Here is a 23,787-nt window from a genome sequence, read left to right as displayed (position 1 = left end):
TGAATGTAAATAAGGCAGCAGGAACAGATGGGTTTATGACCAAATACAGTGTCTTTAGACTTATTTATCAAGATCATGCTCAATAAAACAGTATTTTCTCTTTGAGAGATAAAATAAGTAAAATATTAAAACCCAGGAAATTTCAAAGCTTGAAAATTGTGTGGGTTGGACTTCTTATCTCTGGATGCAGAGATAACTAAGCAACAGAACTTTATAGTCATGGCAGAAACAATATGATTTTGAAGAAATGTCAAGGACTGGCATTTATGCCCTGTAAAGGTCCTACAGCTCATCTGTTTGTGGATTGCTGGATTGAATGTCTTCAAGGGGAAGACAGTTGATGAGGCCCTGCTGACAGCTGACAGCTGTTCATTTTGGCCATGAGAAATTAGGGAGAATGCTCAAAATTGAGCAAGTGAGGGGCAGATCAGAGGCAGGACATGCAATAACTCTCTGGGAAGCACTGAGCATGGGATGCCTCATACTGCTCAGCTTCCACACTGAAAATTGTTAGACAAGAGAAAAGGAAGGTGTTTGATTTCTGTGTTTTCAAATTTTTAATAAAAGCCCAGAAACTACAGCGGATTAAAGATTCAATTAAATACCTGCATATCTCAAGTCCTCAGCAACTTTAAGAAATTAAGTAAGAACAGAGATTTCTCAGATGGGCTAAAAAGAAATTGTGAAAAAGAACATACTCTCTCACATTCTTTTCCCATTTCACCACATACTTGTGTGTGCACCAGACAGCACTTTAAAGACTTGAAAAGCTGTTGTCATTAATTTCATCTGGCAATAGACAGAGCCAAAAACAAACAGTTCCATACTATTAAGGCCTCCCACAATGGGAAATCTTACAGGGCTGAAAGGGTAGCACATTGTTACAGAGCTCAGCTGAAATAAGAAACTCAGCTGAAGGATGCTTTATACTTGAGGACAAAGCCATATTTGTAGACTAATACAGAATTAGAATGGTGGGAGAAAATTTCTGAGATGAGTACTGCATAAGAAAGGGATTAAGAAAGGGAAAAAAATTAAAATTAAAGCCACTTCTTTACTTGCCCTTCCCTGAGTATGTAGGAAAATACTGTTTTCCCTTCATCTTTCTCTCTTTACCATTTGGGTTAAAAATAAAGAATTCTTCACTCAATCCAATTAATATTTCTCCTTGCATTATGACAGCTGTCATCCATTTAGATTAACCTTTTGTAGGTGGATATCAAACGTTAAAAATTTTTACTAACAAATCAAGAAGTCCTCTTTTCTATCAGCAATAGCAATCAGCAGTAATCATATACAAGCTCTCATCTCACCTTTTTGTACTTTGGAGCAAGTGATGTGGATGAACTCAAGGAAAAATGGAATAGTTTCTAAAACACATGTAATTTTAAAGAGAAATAGATACCTCAGCATAGGGAACAAGAGAGAGAATTCAGCAGGGACCAAGCCCAAATTCCTATTCATGATATTTTTTATCAGTAATATTGGTTCTTTACATATTGCACATACACTATTCACATACTACTTTTCTTTAAATTTGTTACTCACTAGAATACTTCCATTGAGTGAAATGTATCATGTTAATGCTCTTATGAATCTTGAATATCTTGTTTTGTACTTTCTGTGTGTTCCAGCTTTGTTTGGACTGGGGCTTTTTAGTTGTCTAAACAGAAAATCATTTTTCATTTTGGTTTGGGTTTTTTTATTTATTTAATGGAAGGTAAATAGCTTAGCAAGGGCCTGGCCTCACAATCATGTGCCAAACAACATCTGGGGAGAATTATCAGAGTAATGTTCCTGTAGACAAGATAGTCTAAGAGAATGAGCATGGTGCGTTTTCTAGAGAAAAGCAAAGAAACAACATTCTGAAACAAAAGGGAGAAGCTGGATACTTGGAGAAGAGATAGTGAAAAATCAACTGAACAGAAAGTAGCTGAAAGCAGCCAGAAATAAGCAAGAAGGAGCAGGGTTGATGTACCCAAATAAACTGTTATTTCTTCCTGCTCAGGCAGATACATCCCTGACAGAAAAGGTATCTCTAGACGCAGACTTTTCTCTATGCTTTTCATCCCAGTTTGCTTCTCTGCAAAGTCCAGAGTGACCAGGAGAAATCCTTCAGTGTCTTAACAGACCAAGGAAGTAAAAGACTATAGATGTGTGAGACCAAATTCAAGCCCTGAGCCCGTGCCTCAAGCGCTTGTAGATTATCGACAGGCAGTCACTGACACACAGCAAAGGTGCAGACCAGCCTGACCTCTCTGTGGTTTGCACTGTGCAGTTCTTACCTTTATTGAAAAAAGTAAAAGGGATTTATCTCAGATTACACAGATATTGCTTATCTCACTGGAGTTCTGACCAATTGGCTACTGTACTCATACTTCTGTCTTGCTGGGTCAGCCTCACATAGTATCAAAAACGGAAAATTCACTCAGGCCACTGGAACTGATTTATACTCACAAGAATGTGGATTTTGACATTTTTCCCCCTTTATGCTACTTCCCTTTTACAGTAATTTTTAAAGGTTTTTTCCTGTAACATTCCAGGGCTTCATGTGCCTGAAACTGCAAAGGCAGATACAACTAACTTCAAAGGCCAGTCCAACTGCAGTCATGGCTTGCATGGAATGGGTTTGGCCTGCTGAGCTCATGAAAGCAAAACTTCATCTGTTTTGTGGATTGGGCTCTTGACCTGCCATAAAAATAAATGCTATCTTCTCCCTTTATTAAATGGTAGGCTGTTTCTTGTTACTACTGTGGTATACTCGTCTCTTCCATATGCCTGTCATTAAAAATAATAAATTGGGTTCCCTTATCTCATAGAGATCTCTTATTTTGCCCTCTTGTTTTGGTCTCCTGTTCATTTCCACACAGTCTTGCTGGCAGACTCACACAGTTTAGATTAAAACAAAATGCGGCAGCATTTCCCCCTGACAGCAGACACAGGCAGTTCACACCTTCATCTGATGATGTTCCACTTAACCAAATCTGAATGCACAAGGGAAGCAAGACAAAAAATCCTACACAGTATAAGAGGAAATCAACTTGTGTACAAAGATTGTATTCCCGCTATACTTCAGCATTGTTGAAACATTAATTGATTGTTTATTGTGCTGCCATTTTGCGTTAGTCTTTGTTAATTGATTCTGTGTGTATTTTTCCTGCACTATGAAACCACAAGTCTATTGTGTGCCTTGCAATAGCTGACCAGGACCTTGAGTATTTTAGAGATTGAACGCTTTACTTTTAGCAACGTGGCTGATGAGTTATCTATTTTCACTAATATATTCAGCTCAGTCTCTTCATTACATGCTGCTGACCCTTAATAACAGTCTCAGTCCTCCAGACTGTGTTCCTCATGCTTCCTCCAGTAAGCAATACACTTCCCTGTGATTGCACCTCAAAACACAGAATTATTTTTTCTGCCTAGCTCTTCAGCAGATTATTGCATCAAAATCAGCAAACCTCTTTCTATATTTAAACTAACTACAGTAATTTTGTTTAGTGAAGAATGAGACTTCACAGGTTTTGTTGCACCAGAAATGCACTTTGTCCTATCCCACCCCAAGCACCTAAAACACCCCACTGTTAACAGTGATTTTACACTGTTAACATCCATTGCAAAGGGTACTCACATACTTTTTTCTGGATAAAATATCATCCAAAGGCACTTCATTAGTCCTAAATTATTCTTCTGTTGAGAAAGGTAATTTTTAAAGCCCTTCATTTCTCTCTCTTAGAAAAAGCTCATTTTGTTGCATCTCGGACTACTTTTTTCATTAAAGCTCCATCAAAACATGAAAAGTAAAGCCTCTCAAGAAATACTACTGCTCACTGTGATCACCTTTTTCTTTCATTCTAGCCACCACATGATATTTTCTTGTGTCTGAAGTTCTGCTAGTATAGCACATGAAGGTGTGCCGAGAAGCTGGGCTGATGAACATGATGTGAATTCATTAGAAGGAATATGTCTCCAGGCATATGTCTCAACCATACCATGGCCACTTAGGCTCTTTGAAATAAAAGAACAACTAATGGACCAAACCATATGACACTGCTCAGTGGTCTTCCCTTACAATCAACTAAAAATTTGCCAGACTGCAAAGCTAACATTTATTCACTACTTTCATTTTCACATATCATTTTCCTGCTCGCAGCTCTACTTGTGTGTGTTTTCAGAGTGTTTCATACATGACCCCTAAGTTTGGTTCCATTACAACCCAGTATAAGCACTGCTCCTATTAATTGTAACCCTGCTGCCATTAGCTGTAATATGGATAGAAGCTGGCCAAGTCACAATTACATGGAGAGTCATTTGGAAAAAGTATAAATTAACTTTATCAGTGGTTTTAGCTCTGTTTATATTGAATTCATCTGCTGAGCATCTCTTTACATTCCCTCCATGGCATTTCCATGCATTGTTCCAATCTCTCCCCAGTGTTCAGCTCGAAGGACAATGGGAGAAAGTAGTTCCACATTTCCATCTATCTGCACACAAACGGGCTCAGCCTGTGCATTCTTTCTTTTCTTATTTTTACCCCCCAAAAGAGCTCCCAGGGCAGAAAAGGAATGCAGGATCAGGCCTGTCCATAGTTGTGTGTTCCCCAGCATCCCACAGAGGGATGTTGTTGCTATTATTTTAATAGCAGATCTCTGCTGTTGTTTCTATTTTAATGGCAGATTTTAAAGCTTCCGCTGACATTGGTACAGACCCTGAAGCTCAGCTAGAGAGTCAGAGGTGGTGAGCAGATGGCGATACAAAGGAGGAATGCTGTATCTATAAATATTCTGATGAAATTCATATCCAGTGTTCCACACAAGAGCCAACCAACTACACTGAACTCTGAATATGGGGTTTTAATTATTCTTATGTGGTAAATGGGCTCTTAATCTGGGTTCCCTAACAGGCAAATCTTTACTCAGAGAGTGTAACTATTTATGTCAAACCACTGAAAAAAATATGAAAGGTTAATTGTGTATTAACTATCATTTTAAAATGTTACTATTTACCAAATAAGGGGTAACATTTCATTCTGAGTTGTCAGGGCTTCTAAAAGAGCCCAAGAAAAGGGGCAGTAGCTGAGGCACAGCAATGAAATGCTTCTGGATAATTTTCCATAGTCAAAATTAAAGTAATGTTTCAGTACATGAGTTGAATGTGCAGCAACTCAAATCTCCTTCAGGAAAAATGAAGTGCAGCTTCCTTTAAACCAAGGTGCCAAACACTACAAGCCACCCTATGGATTGTGTGAATCTGCAGTCTCTAAACCAGCAGTTTTGAGGTTTGATGTTCTATTTACACCTTCAGGCAGTAATTTGTATCTAATGGTGATATACTGAAATTTGTTAGCTACCTCCTTATATGTATTTTGGGAAAGGAGAGGAAATGTTGTTTAAAAAACTTTTATTGGGAGCAAAGGGACACAGAGAATCAGCACCTCTTTACAGCATGTGCATAAACTCTGTGCAGTTGGGTTTGTTTCCTGAAGTGGCACTCAGATCTGAAAGTTGAAGAATGAAGCTATACAAATGACAAAAAATGTGTGAAATTGTGGAAAATTATTTTTTCATCATCTATTCATAAGCACATAAAATAACTCTAGCCTAAAGCAGCTCTTTTGAACATTGGGTTGTAAAATAAGAGGACAGATTGCCTGTCTACATAGCAAATATTTTAGCTCTATTTCTTAGGAATTTAGCCCACAGAAGGCCATCAGTTGGTAAATTTTCCTTTTCTCCTTAACGTTCTCACCCACTGGTCCAAACTGATTCACTGGTCAGGTTCTAACAGCTTTGACAGAAGTATAGCAGTGTGAAATTAATTACAATACTACACATTTTGTGAAAATCAAAAACAAATTAGCACCTTCACTGAAGAGGCTCTCTTGACTACTTGCTCTATGCGCTGAGCCCAGGAGAACATCCTCAGACAGGATCCAGATGGAGAAAACATTCACCTGCACCTGGGATGCTGTGAGATGTTCAGGGAAATGTATAGGAGCTGAAAATGTTGGTGAACAACAGATAGAGTCATTGAGGAAGGGGCAGGAAGAACTAACATTTCTGGTGGCATCAGAATATGATGCAAATCATTTGTCCAGCTGCTTTTTTGCTTGAAACAAGCAAGAGGCTTGTTTCTTTCACAGAAACCCCCTTTAGAAGTCTTCAAGAGTTCAGGGCCCAGGGGAAGAGCAAAACCAGGGGTTTGGGGTGGAAAATGCTTATGAAATCTTCCTGAAGTGCTGATATGTGCTTGTTCACATTTCATTTTACAAAATCTAAATAATGCCATCTTGCCTGTGTTCTGCAAACAGCTTTCTGCAGTAAAATAGCTGCACCAGTATGCAAGAGGTCAGAACAAGAAATAAAAATCACCTCTCTTCTACATAACTTGCCTGCAACTGAAGTCCAAAAACTGAGTAACAGCAAAACACCTTTGCCCAAATTTTACCACTGGTTGTTAGCCAGAAAAAAAAGAAAGAAAGATAATTTCTCACCTAACAGCTCAGTGTTCTATCATTCCGACTCCCCATGTTGAGTCTAACAGCTGTTTGTGCAGTGATTTTTTACCAAGCTCTGTAAGATGACAGCAGCTTTGCAGTCCATCTCAGCCACCTCTAGCACAAGGTGAAGTAGCCTGTTATGGCTAGGCTACATTTTTCAATTATGCTCATGCATGTCATTACTATAGTTTAAAACTTGATATACTTCTGAAGACATGTAAATAATTTAAGCACACTTTCCCTCCCCTCCCATGCATTTTCAAATGCAGTTTAGGCTCTTAAGTTCAAGTAAATGCCTGAATTGCATCTGATGCATTTTGCAGCTCCCAGGGACTTCAGTGAGACTATTTTTCTGAATAAGACCATATAAGGGGTCACAATTTAATTTTGTTCAACATTCTGTCTTCTGTTGACACCATACAAGGTGGTTTAATAAATGCTGCAATTTCTGAATGGACTTACCTAAAATTCCAGCATCAGAACTGCTAAATGTGCAAAACAAGATCATGCATGAGGGAAATAAAATCAAAGTCCCGCTGGAGTTCCATGGCAAGCAACAAAAGGACTTGACAGTTTCACATTGAAATGAAAATATAGGATGAAAATCAAGAACCTGATTCCTCACCTCACAACTGAAATAATTTCAATATATACTATTTTAATATATATATTTCTGCTTAAAACTATGTAGTTATAAGGTGAAATATTGCATTCTTCTCCGAAGGGACTGTCCCTTACTAAAGTTACACATCACATCTAGCACATCTATAATTGAAGTATTAAAGAAATATACTTCACTCCATAGTGTCTATTGCTTATTTTGTGCCACAGACAAAACTCAGTGCAGTTTCCATTTCCCCTACAATTAGGCACTGCTCCTACAAACACATAAGTGTGAGCTCACCTTTCCTGATGGGAGGGATTTGGATGGGAGACCCACTGCAATGAGGGACATGAATACATTTTGGCAGGATCAGGGCCTCAGATAGCAAGGAGGAAACAGGCTAACAGAAACCACCTTTGCAAACACAAGAAAGGGAATGATCCCATGGACAGAAATTAAACTCTCATACACTTGTAAGTGCATAGACAGAGTATTTAAAAGGAGGAGAAACTGGAAGGCATCAGAACTGATCTCTTGTTGTTTAAATCCAAGGAGAGAGTGTCCCTTTAAGGACTTATGGCCTGGCACGGCCCAGGGCTTGCTTCGTTTGGCATTGACTGAGCTAATGTTTTCATTTGCCAAGAGATTCAGTGACTGAAAGCGCAACTTTTTTTTCCTCACAGCTGTTTGCTCGCACATTATCAAATATTTTCCTCCAGCTTTTGCTCTTGCCTTGCTCATGGGATGTAAATGGTGCAGGAATTTCGGCTGCTCTGCTTCAGTTTAGCAGAGTGATAATCTTAGGCAAACGCTTGCAATCTGTCTTTCATTAAGAGAGTTTTTTGCACTTCTGTTTAACACTGCGAATTTTTTGAATTGCCCCTTAAAAGAAGATTTCACATCCACTTTTGCCTGGAGGGAAACCAGTGCTGCCACAAATATATCTGCTGGAAAAGGGGGAATGCTCTTCTTGAGTGATTCTCACCCAAGACAGCAGGCAGTTCTACCTTCAAGTCCCGAACATCACCTACTTGCTGCAGATTTAATTGGACAAATCTATGCACAAAACAATCCTTCTCCCATTAAAAAGCAAGGCCTTTTTTTGCTGCCTGCTCTGTACAAAAACATGTTTGAAAATTCCATTGTAAAATGAAAGTAGTTTTCACTACATAATACATTAAACCTCTCTTGCAAATTCTCTTCTTTTTAGCCATCAAATGTAAAACTAGAATCTAGCACTAGTTGCCATAAAAAAAAATTAAGTCCAAAATGGGAATGGAGAAAAATGGTATTTCTAAAATACCTAAGATATATTAAATGTTTAAATAGAGTGTTTTAATGCCTCTAGAAAAAAAGATTATACTACATTCTTATACAAAAACCATATCAAAAATACTAATATTATATGAAATATATATTATATATATAAAACAATACTTTTATTTATATATAATATATAGGTGTACATATTATAGATCTATCTAGAGAGGGAGAGACTTGTACATGCACATGATGTAGACAAAGTATATAGCAAGTAAAATGAGATTCAAACTCTCTCCAGTATTAAACAATCACTTTTTCTGTGTTGGTAAGAGTAGTAGGAATGTCTTCACTGAAAAAATAAATCCTCAGTTCTTAATAAAAATCTGAGAACAAAAGCAAAAAATGAGAGGGAGAACTACATTCACCAAAAATGGGGAATATTAAAGTCATTGTCACTGTTATGCTTTTGTTTAAATGCAGAAAATGGATGGGCTAGAGTTCTCAGTCGCTTGCTGAATTTGGCCCCAAATAAGCATCTAAAGATTCTTCTAAAGAAAAACATACAAACATTTTATAATAACTTTTGAAAGTCATGTCCTCATAAAAAACCAACCTTTTTTATCTGTCTCAGGGTAGTCAAAATATAATTGAAGAAAAGGAAAACGTTATTTGGCAAATCCCTTTTTCAAGGAATTCAATCACTGACTTATTCCTGTTCTTTCCCTATTAAATCAGGATGCATTTTGAGCCAACAATTTAAACTGGGAATCCTGATATGTTTAATTGCTCTACAAACTCTGCAAACTAAGCCTCAAGCTTCAGATTCCTCTGCCCTCACAAAGGAGAAATTATTGCTTCTATTCCCCTGTTTGTTGTTAAGATATATAAGAGTAAAGGGGCTTTTCCACACTATCTTAGACAAAGGAGAAACCTAGTTCAGGAATTTCTGGGGTTTTTTCTCACAAAATGTCTCTTCATAAATGGATATCTCGACTGAAATTCATTGTGTACTGAAAAAATAAACCAAAAAACTTCACAACCTCTGTTCTATTTCACAAAACTCTATTTTTATTATTTCTTCATTCTTCATTTAGGATTTTGCCTGTACTGAGATCTGATTTCCTTCTCAAATATCATTGACCATTCTTTGGAATTTATTATTAAATTATATCAAACTCAGACCACAAGTAAAATAATGACAAATCCTGGTTGAAGTCCCCTTATGACAGAGATATCAGGGAAGGGTTAGGAGCGTTTGGCCTGCTGTGCTAAAGGGGCAATTCTGGCACATGCAGTGAAGATCACATTTAGTGTGTACACAGGAAAAAAACTCAGCCAACCACAGTGTGAAGAGCTGGTGTGAATGTTGTCTCATGAAAGGGGGGTGACTGACCAGCAACACCTTCAGAATATTGCTCTTTGTACACTGCAGCGTCCTGAGGCCCTGGATGGGACCTGGTGCTGTGCTGTGAAATGTGAGCAGAGGGCAGCCCTGGGCTGTCCCCAGGAGCCGCCAGCCCAGGTACGTGCAGAGAGCCAAGTGCCACCCATGAATGTCCTCCTGCTTTGGGGACACAGCTGGGCACACACCTTGACTCACGGGAGGGAAGTCACGACTCAGGCAGGTCAAAAATAATACAACTGTGAACGTGGAATAAAGAAAAAACGGAAGTAGAAATGGGTGGGGAAAAGACTGAAAAATAAATGCTTATTTTTCAGGGAAAAAATGCAGAACAAATATTATACACTTCATTAGATGACCATAATAATAAGTTTTTTCTTCCCGTTTGTCTGCACAGCAAACATAATTGTAAATGGTACAGCAAATAGCCACTGTCTGAGACACAATTATTTATATTTTAATTCATGACTGTCAAGCGTCCTCATGAATGCTCAGTAATTCTTTGAATATTCACAAATAAAATGACTGAAGGTCAGTTCACAAACATATATTCTCATTCAACTGCAAATAATTGCAACAAGAAACCTTTTCTGCTGTACATAATTATTCATTTAAGTTCAGGGGTCCTAGCCAGAATGGCATTTCAAAAAACTTCTGTTGCTGTGCAGAAAAGCTGGTCCCTCCTCCTTCCAGCCATGCCCCCAGGAAAAACACACAAATAAACAATATAACAAGTACAAATTTGGCATAGAGGGGGAAGACTAAATTATCTGAAGTACTTGATTATTATAAATTTAGTTTAATTATGACCTTAACAATCATAAATGTGCTATGTGTAATTTAATTGGCAATTAGAAATTGCCTCTAGGTATACCTACGGAATAAATAACTACACTCACTGCGATAATGTTTAACATACTCTCTCTGGCACATAAAAAACTTCTGTATGTTGATAATTTAAATATTAATACTATGAAGCACTGAAATATATTATGTTTCTATTCAATGGAAATCCATAATATTCAGCCAATGCAACTGCACAATAAAATAGACTGAACCCCATGTATAATGTCTGCTGATTATAAAAAGGACAAAGACCTCAATAAAGTAGCAAAAGTTGCAAACAGGATTTTAAATATTATTCTAAAAACTCCTGTGGAGCTGCCTATAAGACAAATTATTTCCTCTAGGAGAGTCTTTTTAATTTTTCCTGAAATTCCTAATGTTTTGCATTAAACCATGGAGGAACAAAGATCATGGGAAGAAATCCTGCTCTTTTTCATGACAGCTTCTACTTAACTGAGAGGTCTTCCATTTCCCCTCTCTTACATATCTGAAGTACAGCAAATTATTACATTTACTCATATAATGTCCTAAGTTGTCTTCAGAAACCATTATGAATAGTATATTTCATCTATAGGAACCATGCTATTCATTATTCTGGGGAAATAAAAATAAAAACAACACAGGAAGGTACCCAGATGCAGGCAGAAAGCCTGAAAATAGTTTCTAATTTCTCCTCATGCTGAGAGCAGCTGGTGAGTAGGAAATGAAGCCCTGAACCTCTCCCTTTCCCACCTCATGCTCCTCTTCCTTCCCAACAGTGATCCCTCTCTGTTTTCTATCAGTTTCCTGGTTTTCTACTCCTTTGCCACTGTTAACTCATCTCTTCCTGATTTCAGCATCATTTCATTCCCAGGAGGATAATGTACACCCATGACTCAACATGAACACAACGGAGACTCTCTTCATCCCCTGGTGCATTGCATCCCTTGTTCCAGCCAAGTGAGCCCCTCAGAAGGATTCAGGACACCCAGCCCTCATCCAGACAAGCTCCAGCACTATTATTCTTGATTTGCTGTTTTTCTGTCGTTTCTCAGCCCAAGGACAAGCCAGCACCTACAGAAGCCCGTGGACATTCCACAGCTCCAGGTGTCTGAGAGCACAACCAGGAGCAGGGCATCTGGCACTGCAACAGAATAGAGACAAAAAATGCCCCAGACATTTTCAATCCCCCTTTGGGGCTGAACTGCTTTTCTATGGCAGTCTGTGACCACACTGGATTACTTTCTTATGTGCCCTGTATGTACTCAATCCAACCACTTTTTATTTTCTTCTACATCAATTATTCCAGCATTACCCTGGATGAATGATGCTCAGCACCTTAATGTAACTTGAGCAACTTGAGCAAATGCTCTTAATAACCAGCCAATTCACTATTGAATCTTTCATTCTAAGAAGCAGACTGACGTGTTTTTTTTTTTTTAATTTTTGTCTTGAAGTTGCATTTTATGGCTATATTTTCACAAAAGCTATTAATTATTGTCCATTTCTGTAATAGCACACTGCTAGGCACTTCCACAGCTGCCCTCCCTTTCCCCAGCTCAGGCACAATTTCCTGAGTGATGGAGCACACAGAATTGCACTGTACAGAATAATCCAGGGAGTCTCTAATGAGGCAGCGTTTGCAGGACCTGCGTAGCAGCACTGTGATGTTGCAGTTTATGTGGTAACACTCCAAGCCCTGGAGTGAATAATGTGACTGCCTTGCCACTAGGCACATAGAGACTTTGCTAGGCTTGTTTGATGGTAAATGAAAACTTTTTTTTTTTATTTGCTCCAAAGACCTTGGCACAGGAAACCCCTAAATCCTACGATAATAAATCTTCTATTTATCTTTTAAATTCCAGAGCAAAATAAAAACCATTAAGCACCCACAGCCATGGACTGAATTCTGTATTTTCATAGCTTGCTGCAATCTTCTGACATAAAAAGATTAAGCTTTATGAAGCAAAAAAATAACAGCCCTGTTGCCTTGTGTGGAGCACTGTATTCTTGTATTACACAACTCAATGGCAGGAGTACTTAGAAATTGCAAAGACAGTCACAATCCAGGAACCTGCAGAAGATCCAACCTGATTGTTTTCATGCTATCAAGCATTTGCACTGAATCTGAAGAGCAAACATGATCCAGCTATAGCATAAAATGGTCACCAAGGTATTAACCTCACTCATGACTATTAAACTCCTACATGGTATTGAAGAAGAAGAAAAAGGAATCCCCCCCAAATTATTTCAATCCCAGCTGCTGCACTGAGGAGTAGCCTACTTTCTGCTATCACAGCCTGTTTAGGGTGTCTCAGAGCAGAAATCAAGGGAGAGGTTAAGATCTCCATGGCAATTACACATTCTTAACACCACTGAAAATAAGGTCACAGAAGTTGCACCCTTGAAAATCAGCACCATATAATCCTTTGAAGTGCAGATACTTGGCATGTCAAAGAATCAGGCCCTCCTTTAGCACTGCTTCCACACAGCCCTCACGCTAGGATGCATCAACTAAAGATTTAGTATTGCCAGTCCCAATTCCTGCGTGGCATTTAATTACAAATTAAAGCAGCAGCAGACTCCAGCACAACCTGAAGGTTGAAGTTTGCTTTTAAGAAAGCCAGTGGGAATGTTTCCATTAAGTCTGAGAGGGTATAAGGTCTGCTTCCACTGTTTTTTCACCCTGGTGAGACAGGCTGCCTAAAGCACAATTAAAATTCATTTCCATTTTTTCTGCGCAAAGTGCAAAGCTGAAAGAGGGTGCTGGCAGGGCAGAATCAGGATAATTTCTTCAACAAAGAAAGTAATTCTTGTAAAAGTCATTAAATGTGTTTGCAATAGAACCTATGACCATTTAATAATTGACCTTTCAATAGGATCCTTAGAGCAGGATTGAGGAAAATCCAGTGTGGCGATTAGGTGAAAAACAAAAAATCTATCTGTGAATCTCCATCTAGTCCCAAGCTTCCTTCTTCCTCGCTAAACTCAGCCTTACAGAACTGATCTACAGGCATTTCAGGGGTAAACCAAGAAGAACCTATTTTTAAAGCCTCCCTACACATCATATGCAACCAACATTTCTAAATGTTACAACACGCTCTCGTATTTTCTCTGCATAGGCATCCACACTGATGCTGGCATCATAAGAAAGCAGCACTTCTGATATCTTACTTAGGGATATTGCTATTACTAGAGCAGCTTCTTAAGAAGTCTATGATGCACAGTTCTTCACTCTTATTAAAAGCAAAGACACTTCAACGTCTTAAATTTTCTCCTTGGTTTTGGGGGAGATTTCTGATCAGGGAGTTCTCTATTTCCTGAAGCTCCTAAAAGCTGAAGCTCAGGTTTGTTAATTCATTGGTCATGGAAAAAAGTCAGTGTTAGCCAAGAGTGCATCCAGCCCCTGAGTGAATTCAAAGAACTGTAAGTCATTCATAACTATTCTGTGTGCCCTGGCCCACTGATTTTAAAACAATTTTTGCTGTGGCTGCATTCATATAAATGTGCTGATTATTAATATGATTTGTGTCAGCTTTTAACCAGTTGGTTAAGTACTCTTTAGAAACTCTAAATTGATTCTTTCAAAGGTGGTTTGCAATAATTTCTTCCCAAGCTCCTTTCCAAGAGCTACACATGTGGACATAGTTGGAAATGTCCATTTAACAATACTGGAAGATTTCTTTCCCAAAAAGCAAAAGCTTTGAGAAGAATGAACAGGTGCAGTGGCAGTGAAGTTAAGCCATCCACTATGACAGGCACTGAGTTCTATCATGCAACTGAACTCCTTTTTTAATTTTATATATATAATCAACCAAGAAAATCGAGCTTAGAAGAAATTAAAATTTCATTAAATCCTGCAGAATTTGCCAAAGACCTTTGGCTTCTAGAAAAAGAAAAAAATGGGAAGCAGTTTTGAGTGTCCAAATGCTTGGTTTGAGTATTATATCAATAAAAATGCCTTATTCTTTATTTGTTAATTCATTCTGTGACCTATTTTAAAACTACTTTTTAATTAATCAAAACAAGGAGGCTTGGGATCTATTTCTAAAATGGTTGCACAACTTAAAATCATTAGGTAGTTTGATGATACAAAAATAAATACTTAAAGACAGGCCAAACCCAAAGTTTTCCTGATTCTCCATAAAACAAAATTTTTAAAAGATGTTACTAAACTAAATCTAAGTGAATCCTCACCATCTTCACTTTTTTTTTTTTCCTCCAAAATGAAAATCCTCCTCAGACTGCCTCTGTTGCTGTGAATGAGCGTGTGCTGCCCCAAGCCACTCGTGAGGTGATCCCTCCCCTCTGACAGCTGCACTTGCACACACTCAGCAAACAGTGGAGAGCCACAGGGGCCTGACTCAGACCATCCTCTCACCATCTTCACAACACTCTCAGATCAATAGCTCAATTAGGCAAAGGGCATATGGAAATATTATTGCAAATATTACTGTAACAAGTGCTTTTATCACTTGTGGGATTGATTTACTGATTCATTGTCTTCTGACCTTGAAGAATATGCAATTAAAAGATGCCCCCAGGATGCAAATTGCTACTAGAATTTCAATTGGCACACATTTCTTCTCGGTTTCAAAAATTCTCAATGTGCTTGCAAAGATATTTCAATTTAATTTTGCCATAGCACAATGTTATCTCTCCCTAGCACTTCTCACCAGAGCACACTACAGCTTTTAACACAGGAAATGCAAGGGGGTTGTATTTTGAGACAGCAGACGTTTCACAGGTGTAAAAGTTGCAGTCATGTCCTATTTTCAACAATACTGGAAATAGGCAGCAGAAAGGTGCACCTTTGGGGTTTTTTCCCTCTGGAAAAAAAGGGTCAGCATTGCTGCACAGTACCCTCTGTCTGAGGAAACTGTAGTTCGAGTAAAAGGCTATGGAAGCAAAATCTTTCAACGTCCTGCTATGCAGAGCTGCTCTGGAGAGGATCAGGAACTGGAGAACTGGGAAGATCCCACCTGCCTGCATTTTTCCTGCACCCAGGTGCCCATGGCTGCTCTTCCCAAAGGAGCCACACAGCTCCCGGGCTGACAAACACTGCCCACATATCTGTATACCCACGATGCCTTTTCTGCCAGGATTTTAACAGAAGGTCCCATCCCATTGCTGCCAACTAATTGCACTGTTTAAGATGATATCAGAGAGCTAAGAATTAGCACAAAATCCCGAAACTCCATCAATGGGCATTAGCATGTTCAGCCTCTCTGGGAAACTCTTTTGATCTCTGGAACATTGTCAAGTTTAGAAAATTAAAGCTTCTTTCACTGAATTTGATTTTGCATCACCAGGGTAAACTATAGATCTCAATATGGACACTTGGGGTGATTTAAATCACACCTGAATGGATTTTACTTATTTTACAAAAAAGGACAATGTAAATGCCATTTGATCGTGTCTCAATATATTCAGGGATTTTTTTCAGTATTCTCAGACTGGTTTTAGTGCATTATTTAAACTATTTTAACCTTATTAATCTAGATCAGAAGGCAGAAAAAAGAAACTCTGAAAAAAAAGAAATGTTGATCTTTGAAGACCTAAGACTTCAAGCAAAGATTGATTCAGGAATCCAACGGATTACAAAAGGAACAGCTATCTGCGTGAATAGAAGTGACTCAAATGGCACCGACTGTGCTGTAAAACAATGGAAATGCTCTTTCCTGAATGCAGTGCTCTTGGAAGGCATCTTTCACCTTTTCCATCTGAGAAAAGCATCAGTTTTCCTTAAAGACAGATACGGATAAAGCAGGACACTTCTGCCTGAGGAGAGGCTAGCTGGGCTGATATTTGATATAAGTGCTTGGTCCCAAATGGGAGGAGGGAGAAGTGATTGATGGTTCGTAAGGAATTACTTGACTTTTGTTTGTAACAGACGCTTTTTGGATTTTCCCAAAGTTCTTGTCGAAGACAAGAAACATCTTTTGAAACAGCAACTTTCCCCTTACCAGCAGATGGGATAAACCTGCGTAAAAAATGCTGCAGCTTTAAAATACATATAAAAGAAAGAAAGAAATTGCTGGACACACCGCCCTTTTCCCAGCGCTCTGCTGCTCTTTAAGGTTTGCCTCTATTATTCTATTACCTGCCCTCTTAGTACAGTGTGAGTAATTCGCCTCTCTGCAGGAGGAGTTTCACAGACCCAGCAGCAGGAGCTCCCCGGTTCAGTAAGGCACATATTACCACAGGAACAAATCCTTCTCACTCTCTGTCTCCTCAGGCTCCGAGGTCAGAGGTGTATGAACTTGACTGGGACAGCCCTTTCCCGAGCCCCCACAGGGGCTCGGCTCCCCTGGCTCTCATCTGGACAACTCCATCTGCCTCCTGCAACTGTCTCCTTGGGGGAAGATGAGAGTATTAACTCTGCTGCTGGGGTACGGGGGAACAGAGGTATTAGGAGGGGCAGATTTTTGCATTTCCTTCCATCGTGTACACAAGGGAGCAACGGAACTGAGCTCCGTATCCGTCTTAAAGAGGCAAACTGATAATCCAACAGGTGGAATGGATTCATACAATCCCAGTCACACACCAATTCGTTAGAAAGACTTCTCATCAATAACGCCCAGTCCCAAGGCAAGACAAAGCTGACACTCTCTTGTCTTACAACTCGTTGCCACAGAGCATTGCTCGTCTACGAGCCTCAAGGAACATGCAAAGGACGATGTATGCCAATGGGCTCTACCTAGGGAAAGAAACGAGAAAAATTGCTCTGCCAGCTCTTGAAATCCTAGCCCCATCCACCGAGCACTCAAACAAAAGCTGAAGTGAGAAACCGAACTAAGGCACTCCCTCTTCACGGGTTTAACAGCCACTGCTCGAGGAACGCACTTCATCAATATAAGCATTCAGAAGCAAGGGTATTTAAAAAATTTTTAAAAAAATTTAAAAAGGAAGTAGAAGGGTCAATGGCATTTTCTCCTGCTCTTAAAATCTCTTTACCTCTCCGGAGGGTGGGCGGGCTGTGTGGCTCCTGCACTCCCGCCGTCGGAGAGAGTTTGCCCGCGGGCAAGGAGGAGCAGGAGCCCCGCAGCGGAGCGGGATTGGGATGGACATGGATGCAACCTCCCGGGAGACGCAGGAGAGCAACATGCCGCGCTAAAAGAGCTGAAGGTTTTACTCTTGCCAGCCACTGAAGGCTTTGTCAAACTCCCGCATCTTAATCTTACGGATAAGCACATGTAATAAAGACATTGTGGGTCTTAAAATGTGCTCCGTGTTTTTTCTGTCTTTGCAGAGGCTCGCAGTAGTTCGCCAGTGTAGACTCAGATTAACACAAGGAACGAATAACTAAACTCTCTAAAATGTCTTGCTTTCCTTTGTTTAATTTGTTGTTTGGGGTTGTTTATTTGTTTTCGGGTGATTTTGAAGTTTTTTAACCGGTAGGTGCACTTTTAATATATGCAACCAAAAATACCGGTGGGATGGACGTGTGCTACAAAGACTTCACAGGCAGAAAAAATTCGTTTACAAAATGGCTTGTGTGTTTCTTCGCGAGGAAAAGGACGGTCCCAAAGCCGAAAAAGTCTATCTGTTTAGCTGCCGCACCGTTTTGTTCTGCCTCTGAAGCGCCTGTCTTCGTCTCGCCGTGAAGAGACCCTGACCGCCCGAAGGAGCAGCCGTATTCTTGTGAAGGCAAACACGTCCACGGAAACATGTTCCCACCCACGCTCTCCAAAAAAAAAAATTTTTTAAAAGTCTTAAACTTTCGAAAAGGAAAGGAGCGCGCTCGGCTCTGCCTCGGTCTCTCCCTGCGCCCTTGGGGTGGCGAAGAGACGGGCGGACGAATGCCACGGCCCTAAAGGACGGTAAACAATATATTCATCAAGGGAGGCAACGCCTGGGGCCCCCGTGACCTTTCCGCTGCTCAGGTTAAATCTATAAATACCCACAAGACATCCGAGCCCATTGTTTTGCTGCCCTCTGAAACCGAACCTGCCAAGGGGACGGAGGGGCGCCCCGCCACCCTCCTCCTCCTCCTCCTCCTCCTCCTCCTTCGGCCTGTCGGCGGCCGGAGCCGAGTGCCGGGGGAGGATGCGGGAGCGCGGCCGTGGGCGGCGGAGCAGCGGGAGAGGCTTCCCGGAGCCCCCGGCGAGCTCCCGAGGGCATGGGATGGGAAAGAGAAGGTGAGAGCCGCTGTAATCCCGAATTCCTTTTCACAACTTCGTGGTTGAACCCGCACGTGATTAAAATCCAGGTTTATCCCCCTTTTAAATGAGTCTCGTAAAAAAAGCACATTAACTCTGGCGACAAAATTCGTGGCTGAGACATAAATAAATAACTCGGATGCTCGGGTGATGTTCCTTACAAACCTGGGGGATTTTTTGGCTTGCTTTCCTCACCTCTGCCCACGCCACAGCCCGACCCGGCACCTCCCAGGCTGCCACCTCGCTTCTCCCGGGAGGATGCGGCCTCGGAGGGAGGGCAGGACTCTCGGGAGACTCGATCTCGCCAATATCGTCGCCGAAGGGTTTGGGCGCGGCTGTAAGATGGTCCGTCAGGGGTCAGGGATTCCGCCAACACGGGGAAACGAGCAGCGCTGCCTGCCAGGCACTGCGGTCTGCGCACATCCAGCGCAGACCCGCACCCACTCGGGGGCTGGAGCGGGGCCGCTCCGCCGCCTCCCCCTCACCCCTGCCAGGAGACGCGTCCCGCGCCTGGGAGAGAAATCCTCATACGCGCCCTTAGCACGCAAAATATCTGGGAAAAGGAGAGCAAAGCCTTACTCTACTTGTGGCCGCGTTTAGCTCCCCACACGAAATAGTTTTCAGACCCTGCCGCGCTGAAATAGAGGCAATTCAGGCGAAAAGATCGATAAATGGGGTTAGACCGATTTAGGTGATCCCACGAAAATCAGGACATAATTTCCCAGCTCCCCTGTACGACTTGCGGCCTCCCCGCAAGCACCCCCGTCCCAGCAGCAGCGCAGCGTAGGGAACGGCCCGTCCCTGCTCGGGGGCAGCGGCTTTGAGCGCTGAACCTTTGGGAGGCTATAAAAATTCCCTTTTCTAATTTCTTTTTTCTATATCGCTGGAGATTTGGCAAGTTTAAAATACGTTAGGTGTAAAGTTTGTTCTTAATTAGGTCTTGTAAAGATGGAATTTGGTGGTCATTATAGAGCCGCTAATCAATTTTCACCCAGCAGCAAAAGTACACCGCGGAGGAATTAGGTTTAATGAAGTGACTGTGCAAATTACAGTCGCGGACTTTATTTAAAGTCTATCAACCTCCTAAAAATGATTTCTCAAACTGTTCTTGATTTCCTTTGCTTTATGAAAAACATCACGTTTACTTTCTGAGGTTTCAGGCACTAGCAGCCATTCTCTCCCGCTCTCCAATCTGGTGCATGGAGAGTTTTCCAATTTTCCAATTCGAATTCACTGCAAATTAAACTTTGAGACTGTATTAAAACATAACCCATTGAGGCTAAAATATTATGAAAAACTGTTCTAAAAAAAAAAAAAAAAAAAGAAAAACTGTTTAAAAAGGGGGGACAAAAAGAAAAAAATAAGACTGATGCACAGATACTCTCTGTTATTAGAAAGCGGGTTTTTGTCTACGACCACGTAATTATTCCTTTGAACGGGGAAGCCTCTGAAGCCGTAGCCTTTTTTTTGACTGGTTGATCGCTGCTGTCCCCTCTCCTTTATGCCCGTCCCTCCGCTGAGAGAGACGACCCTGGCAGCAAATATTGCCTACTTCTCCTTAGGACCCGCACCGAGAAAGGCTGCTGCTGTTAAAAGCAAATTGAAATGCGGTTCCTTGACGGCGTAGAGGGGAGAGGTCTTCATGGTCTTTAGCTCCCTTCAAAAACACTTTAAATATTATTTTTTACAGCAAATATTTTTGGTACCTCGATCTAAAATTCTTTCTCTTTTTTTCTCCTCCTTTTGTTTTTGTTTTATTGGTTTAGGGTTTTTTTACTCTTAGTTTTGGGCAGCTTATGCTAATTGATAGCTCAGGGAATGTCACGCGAAATAAATAAAAACGAAATTTAAAAGGTGCTCCAAATGCAGCGGAATGGACTTGGCAGGACTGGAGGATATTTCTGCCCTTTTTCTTAGGGCTGCGCAAAGAAACCGTTTGACCTTTTTGTCCCATCTGAGAACTAAAAGCAAAGAGAAATCACCTAAAATTCTTTTTCTCCCCACACTGCAGCTGTGAGAGCGGGGCCGCTCCCTCCGTCCCTTGTTAAGGCCCTGGGGAACGGGGACTGGGGACGGCGAGAAGGACGCGGGGACAGCTCGGGGAGCGAGGCCCGGCGCGATTTTCACCCTCGGGATCGCCGCGGATCCGCGGCTGCGTTTGCGGAGCCCTCGCTTTAGGCCGGAGAGGAGCGGCCGGGGGGACAGGAGGAGACCGATGGTTTGGCTTGAGCCAAACGAGAGCTGCGAGCTACTGGATTCCTTTTAAATAAAAACAAGCAAACGAGAGTTTAAAGTTCAAAGTACACCAGGACACCGGGAGGGAAGTGTTGTGCTCGCTGTCCCCTAACCCCGTCCCGCCGGCCCTGGGGCCGCGGGCCCGGCGCGGCTCCCGGGAGGAGCCAGGCTCGGGAGCGGGGCTGGACTGCTCTCAGTGCCCCTTTCCCGCCGAGCTCCTTTTCCCTGCCGGGAGCGTTTCCCTCCGGAGAGGGAAGGGACCCCACCGTGTCCCCCGCGCTTCCGCCGCGGCTTGTGCGCTCCGTGCCGGGAGCGGAGCGAGGCCGCGCCGGCCGGAACCCAGCGGGTCCTGTCCCGGAGAAGGACCCCGGGCTGCGGGAGCACGCAGCGGGTCCGGTCCCGGAGAAGGACCCCGGGCTGCGGGAGCACACAGCGGGTCCTGTCCCAGGAGAAGGATCCCGAGCTGCGGGAGCACACAGCGGGTCCTGTCCCAGGAGAAGGATCCCGAGCTGCGGCAGCACACAGCGGGTCCGGTCCCGGAGAAGGATCCCGGGCTGCGGGAGCACACAGCGGGTCCGGTCCCGGAGAAGGATCCCGAGCTGCGGCAGCACACAGCGGGTCCGGTCCCGGAGAAGGATCCCGGGCTGCGGGAGCACACAGCGGGTCCTGTCCCAGGAGAAGGATCCCTGAGCTGCGGGACACACAGCGGGTCTCCGTCGCTCCGAAGAGCCGGCGACCCTCGCCTCGGAGCAGCGCTGATCCCGGATGCCCACATCCTCCTCCCACACCGAAACCTCGGCTTAGGGAGTCACTGTTTCCGCGGGGAGTACGCGGCGGTGACTCGGAAAAGAGGAGAGGGGTGCAACTCGCACCCCGCTCCTTTGCCCCCGGCCCACCCGGCAACTCCAGCTTGGGGCTCGGGAAACTGGGGCAAAACGAAACGCGTGTCCCGAGACACCCGGGAAGGACTATCGCGATCGGCAGGCACGGAGGGAGTGGAAGGAGAGAGGGTTAAAAAGGAAGCAGAGGGGACGCGCCGTCCCTCGCGGGAGATCACGGAGCTATGTGGGGGGGAAAGAGACACAGCGAGTAAGAGAAAGTTCCCGTAAACTGAAAGGAAAAAACCAACCAAACAAACAACAAAAAACCCCACAAAAACAACAACACGGGGGAAAAAAAAAAAAAATCTCCGCAAAATTCCCGCTTCTTTTTTCCTGCACTCCCAACCTCGGATGTTTTCCGGGACGCGCTGCCCGGCGGGCAGCTCCCGACAGGACTCAGGGCGAGAAGCTGGGAGGGAGCGGGGCAGGAGGGGGGGGTCCCGAAGAGAAAGGAGTCGCACTAACCAGGGTTGAGGTCCAGGCACTGAGTCGGGTCTTCATTGTCCCCCAGCTGGCCATTGGGGCTGAGGCTTTCCATGGACAAATCCAGCCCCTTGTCCTCCCAGTCTCGCAGTTTCCTCTTTTTATTTGTCCCGATCAAGGCTTCTACCGAGAAAGCGTGAGCTCGGGAGCTGAGGGCCACCGCCGATCTTCGCCTCTCACTCATCTTATCCCCCAGCCCAGACCCGTGGGCACAGGAGCGACCAGCGGCTGGGAGCGCACAGCTCGGGGACCAGAGGCAGAGCCTCTCGCCTCTGTCTCCCCCCCCACCCCTCCCCAGCTGCACCCCCAGAAGAACCAGCCCTCAGTCTCCTGACTGAGGCACTACATGAGGCTGCAGATACTCCGCAGGCAGAGCCAGGAGGGTGTGCTCAGCCCAGGTCCCAGCACTTGCTCAGAGGGGCTGCAGCAGGCTGGATTTCTTTTTTTTTTTTTTTTTTTTCTTCTCCCCTTTCCTTCTGTCTCTCTCTGATTGATCCAAACTTCTGGGATTTTTTTTTTTTTTCTCCAACAGTTAGGCAGGCTGCGTGCGCCTGTCAGGAAAAAAAAAAAAAAAAAAAAAAAAAAAAAAAAAAAAAAAAAAAAAGGGAAAAAAAATGTCCCCGGCCAATAGGAGGGAGAGCTCGGGAGAGACCCAAAAGCTGCGACCCAATAGGGAGGGGAGGGAGACTCGGGCTTGAGGGAGAGGAATTTTGGCCATCTGAGTCCTGGAACACCGGCCGGGAGAATTAACTGTTTGAAGAACGGGGAGCCAGTAGGAAACCCATAACTCTAAACACAGAGAGGTAACAACTCCCGCACTTCTCTGCGCCGCACCCAGGCTGCCCAAACGCCGCTGCGGGCTAATCCCCACGCAAAGCACCCGAGAGGTGCTTTACCGCCCAGCGGCGCCGGGTGACGGGTGTTTTTAAAACTTCATTTATGCCATGTATTACTTGCCCTTGCCGGCGGAATCGGTGCTTGGCAGAAGCAGAAGCAACGTCTCGAGGGGGTTGAAATTTCACTTCAAAACGATGCGTGTCCGTGGAGCGGCGGGGCCGAGCGGGCGGCGTGGGCTGGCAGGGACACCCAGACACACCCGGGCGTGGGGAGCGCCTTCTCTTTGGGAAGGGATTTTTTTATCTAGATAAAAATACTTTTTTTTCCCTTTCCCGCTTCTTTTTGTCACTCCAGCTACAGCGAAAACAAAGCCGCTAGGTACAAATCCCGGCTGCTTGCCTGGATAATATTCAGCATTTTATTTCTGCTCTCTTGTTCGCTCTGCCCTGACATCCGCCCGGCTGAGGCGGGCCCGCAGCTGCTCCCACGCCCCTCGGTCACGCGTGGCGCGGGGGGGCGCGCAGTGAAAAGCAGCAAGGGCGGCTTTTGAGAAGGTGACAGAAGCGTGTGCTTCCATGAGCTGGTGGGACCCCGGA

The 23,787-nt window shown here is 43.2% G+C and overlaps 1 protein-coding gene across 1 annotated transcript in view; it reads right to left on the bottom strand.

The window, feature by feature from the left end:
- The window catches only part of TBX15 (T-box transcription factor 15), an 88,358-nt gene extending 65,820 nt beyond the window's left edge, over nt 1-22,538 (bottom strand). Inside the window, exon 1 of the mRNA XM_058018433.1 lies at nt 22,337-22,538. Coding sequence (XP_057874416.1) covers nt 22,337-22,538 — 202 coding nt within the window. The remainder of the gene's footprint in view (nt 1-22,336) is intronic.
- Nucleotides 22,539-23,787: the final 1,249 nt, after the last annotated feature.

This window comes from Melospiza georgiana, chromosome 2 (genome assembly GCF_028018845.1).
Source record: "Melospiza georgiana isolate bMelGeo1 chromosome 2, bMelGeo1.pri, whole genome shotgun sequence".
Lineage (NCBI taxonomy): Eukaryota > Metazoa > Chordata > Aves > Passeriformes > Passerellidae > Melospiza > Melospiza georgiana.
The sequence above is the reverse complement of the archived record's forward strand: the minus strand, read 5'-3'. Positions and strand labels throughout refer to the sequence as shown.